This window comes from Etheostoma cragini, chromosome 12 (assembly GCF_013103735.1).
Source record: "Etheostoma cragini isolate CJK2018 chromosome 12, CSU_Ecrag_1.0, whole genome shotgun sequence".
Lineage (NCBI taxonomy): Eukaryota > Metazoa > Chordata > Actinopteri > Perciformes > Percidae > Etheostoma > Etheostoma cragini.
The window spans coordinates 11,714,548-11,718,455 of record NC_048418.1 but is presented as its reverse complement, the minus strand read 5'-3'; the positions used below and the strand labels follow the sequence as shown (position 1 = coordinate 11,718,455).

Sequence of the window (3,908 nt, the reverse complement as noted above, 5' to 3'; positions counted from 1 at the left end):
CAGGTGTCAACTCTCAGACTCACTTCACCCCTTCAACACTTTTACAAGTAAACACAAGAGCAGGTTCTGAAGAATGTGATGAAAACGCTACCGGTCTTTAGATCTATAAAAGACCCTCTAACATGAAGGTCCAGCACACTACATTACATACTGTACAGGTGAGCAGACTTCAACTATGACTCTTCCTCTTTACATCTCTTATTCTTTCCTTCGTTGAACCCACAGATATTATAATTCAAGAGCAACCTCCTATGTTGCTCATTATTTCGGTATTGGTGCAGTATGTTTTGTTCTTTGCAGGTTGAGGTGATAAGATGAAGGCCATGCAGGTGATTACCTTGACTCTGCTGTCTGTACTTGCAGCCAGCGCACAAGTAGTGAATTTTGGAAAATGTCCTCAACCCGCTGTTCAAGCCGACTTTGATGCTTCCAGGGTGAATACTAAATGTGTCCTTTCTTTTCTACTAATTAACACTATGTTGCATGAGAAGCTTGCCTGCTTTTCAACAATTAAAGTATATTAAATTAAAAACTCAGTTTTCTAACTGTGAAATCCTGTGTTTCCTCTGCAGTACCTTGGTAAGTGGTATGAGATCAAGAAGCTGCCAACATTCTTCCAGAAAGGAGAATGCAGCACTGCCACCTACAGCCTGAAAAGTCCTGGAGTTGTTGGGGTCCTCAACAGTGAGCTGCTGTGAGTACATGCTGCCTAAATGTCCAAATGTTAAGATTTTAAGGTTTGAATCATATTCTTTAAAACTCATTTTTTTTAAATTAAAATTACTCACTCCATGAAATAATTTTCAGAGCAAAATGAGAAGTATTTTTATCCTCATAGTTTAATTTGACCTGTTAAACATCAGGTGAATTGAATGTCTTTGACCAAACCAGAATCACAAACTGATCAGTTATACCGTCTCAAATTCATAAAAGGAAAGCATTTAGTAATATATATTGGAGCTTTAAAAAATTACACTGAAGACCTAAAATTGAAAGGAAACGTCTAAATTAATTTCAATTCATGTTTTGCTTTTCTTTAGTGATGATGGAACCATTAATTCTATCACCGGCTCTGCCAAGGCCAAGGATCCCGCTGAGCCTGCTAAGCTGGAGGTCACTTTCTTTGAAGGTACCAAAGTCTAATTTATTACAAATGAGGTTCACTCAGTCATTTTGAATAGTTTTTTATGTACTTAATATTATCACTTTGACTCAAATACTTGTCTCTCATGCAGGATCTCCCCCTGGTTCTTACTGGGTGCTGTCCACCGACTACGAGGGTCACTCTCTGGTCTACGGCTGCACCGACTTTGGCCTGTTCCACGCAGAGTTTTCCTGGATCCTGAGCAGAAAGCCCACCCTATCTGAGGAGACTGTAGAGGAGCTGAACAGTATCCTCTCCTCTGCTGGAATTAGTGTGGACAAGTTGGTCCCCACTATTCAGGATGAGACTTACTGTAGCGCTATGAACCAGTAAATGGAGACACTCCTGTTTCAGCCTTTACAGGACTGTAAGGCAGGGTGACTTAGATTCATGACATGACACGACACACTATGTTGTCTCAATGAAAAGTCCATGCAATAAACCTGTAAAACATATTCATGTTGTGGTTTGTTTTGTCTTTAGATTAGGATTTTATTCTGATCTAAACATCAGTTTCATTGAAAACTCAGTATTGTTAACAGAGCCAACTCAAAAAGCTGCGGAGCTTATACATATTTAAAAGAAGATTTTTCGGCCATTTTAGGCTTTTAATGACAGGACAGCTGAAGAAGTAGAAGGGGATATAGGGTGGAAGGACATGCAGCAAAGGGCCACAGGTCCGAGTCGAACCCAGGCCCGCTGCGTTGAGTAAACCTTACTACACGGGCACCCGCTCTACCAACTTAGCTATCTGGGTGCCCAAAGTCACATTTATTAGGGGTCCAAGCCCTAAGGATGAGTGGAGTGCAGTAACGCAAAGCATACGCGGTTCACACAGCAGGGCTGTGGAACCCTGTTGTTTTCCTAGGGATCTTCCTCCAGTATTATTATTCTTCTCCGCATAAAACTGGTGCTGCAGAACAAACCGTACATAGTGCCATTTTTAGGACTGGTCCGAAAGACCGCAAAGACCTCAGCCCCAAAAATTTACCCACTTCTACCAATAGGTTGCGCTCTAGCAGAGAAATAAAGTTTTTGGGCCTACAACTCCCAAACCGTACATCGGAAATTTAAAAACCTTACATCCACGCGTTCCCTGGATCCTACTGAATCTTGTGATATAGGGGGCGCTCATTTCCGCCTAGACTTTAATGCGTGAAAATTCGCAATTTATCGAAAACCAACATTTTCAAACTCCTCCTAGACTGTGCAATAGATCTGCACGAAACTTGGCACATAACATCTCCAGACCAAATTGACAAAAAGTGGTATAAAGATTTTTTATAAAATAAAATTGTGCATACTACGGCCAAACAAATTTGTGTAGTTAACTATGAAAACACCAACTGTTGTGGTTTGGGGTTTTTGGTTGGGTTCATTTTCCCTTTTTTTTCATTGGCCTCCTTGTGTTTTTGTCTGTTTTCTCTCTGGTCTTATGTTGCTGGTCCTGTCTTGTGTTTCTCGGTACTTGTTTGTTCTACTTCCTGTTTTATTTTTTGTCAGTCAGCTTCCTGTCTCGTCTTTCCTAGTCCAGCTTTACTTTGTTTGTCTGATTGTCCTGCCCCGCCCTAATGTGATTCACCTGACGTCTCACCTGTTCCTCATGACCTCATCACCTCTTGTATTTAACCCCAGTGTTTCCTTTGTCTCTTGTCAGATCATTCTGGTTTGTTCGCCTGTCAGTACGTCGCTTTGTCGCAGTGTCCCCGATTTTGTTCCTGTTTCCCTGGTCCTGGTGATTATAGGTTTTGTCTTTTTTTGGATGTTTGCTTTTTGCCTTGTATTCTGGGTGGTTTGTTTCGTTGAGGCTTCCTTTGTGTTTTTTTTGGACAATAAACTCCTGGTTACCACCCGCCTGCCTGCCTGCTGTCCTCATCTCTGCATTTGGGTCCAATCCTCACTCCTCCCCAACACCAACTTTGCCAAATCTCGGCCAAAATAAATGCTGTCAAAGCCAAACTTTAGATTATTCTTTGAGGTGTCCCTCTGAGGCTCTAAAACAAATTTCACAAACATTGGCCCCTAGGGGGCGCTACAACTACAACAAGTTTATATCTCATGAACCGCTCATCCCAATTTTACAAAATTTGATGGGCTCACTACTGAGGCGGTCCTTACAGTGGGGTAGTGATTGGTGAGCTCCCCGGGTTGTCGGTGTCGACTTGCGCGGGGAGGCTTGGACCCCGGTGTAACTGCTTGCAGTTCTAGTTTTAAATGCTTTACATGGCAAGGTGAACGCTTTTTTATTTGTTTACATAGCGGGGAAGGTGATTGGCAGGCCCCAAAACCAGCTTGATGTATTTGACAGGAAGGCCAGATGCCTCAAACCCACATAATTCAGAGTAGCTCCTGTTTGGCTATAAATTCAGGGCCAGAGGGGAGGTCTTATAGCTACAAGCTAACTAACTAAAGTTTAGCTAGCAAATAAAATGTTTTGTTAAGCAAGCCTAAACAGGGGGGCTCATTATCTGTAGTCAGTGTAGCACTAAGGCAAGGTGAAAATAAGCTAGCTAGCTAATGAGCCGGCCAGCAGCTAAATGAGTCAAATTAAACAACTCAATGCTAGATGAGTGACAATTTTGCTGGGCTCATTTTCTGTTACTAGCCTAGCATTAAAGCATGGTGGATTTAGCAAGCTAAGCTAGGTGACTAACTTGCCAAAATGATGCACTCATAATTCCGCATAGCATACAATCAAAGGATGTGTTGAGGCAAGGAGTACCAGAAATCACAGCTTGAAAGGGGTGTAACGTGAAGCAGGAGG

General features: G+C 42.2%; 1 protein-coding gene across 2 annotated transcripts in view; it reads left to right on the top strand.

Annotated features, from left to right (window-relative positions):
* LOC117953590 (apolipoprotein D-like) overlaps positions 1–3,908 on the top strand; it is a 10,856-nt gene continuing 6,948 nt past the window's right edge. Inside the window, exons 1-5 of one of the 2 annotated variants that reach the window (XM_034886738.1) lie at positions 3–158; positions 301–434; positions 573–694; positions 1,041–1,129; positions 1,236–1,599. In XM_034886738.1, the coding sequence (XP_034742629.1) occupies positions 315–434; positions 573–694; positions 1,041–1,129; positions 1,236–1,477 (573 nt within the window). In that variant the 5' untranslated portion in view covers positions 3–158; positions 301–314 and the 3' untranslated portion in view covers positions 1,478–1,599. Of the gene's footprint in view, positions 159–300; positions 435–572; positions 695–1,040; positions 1,130–1,235; positions 1,600–3,908 lie in introns of those variants that run through there. The other variant, XM_034886740.1, reaches the window with a different exon arrangement.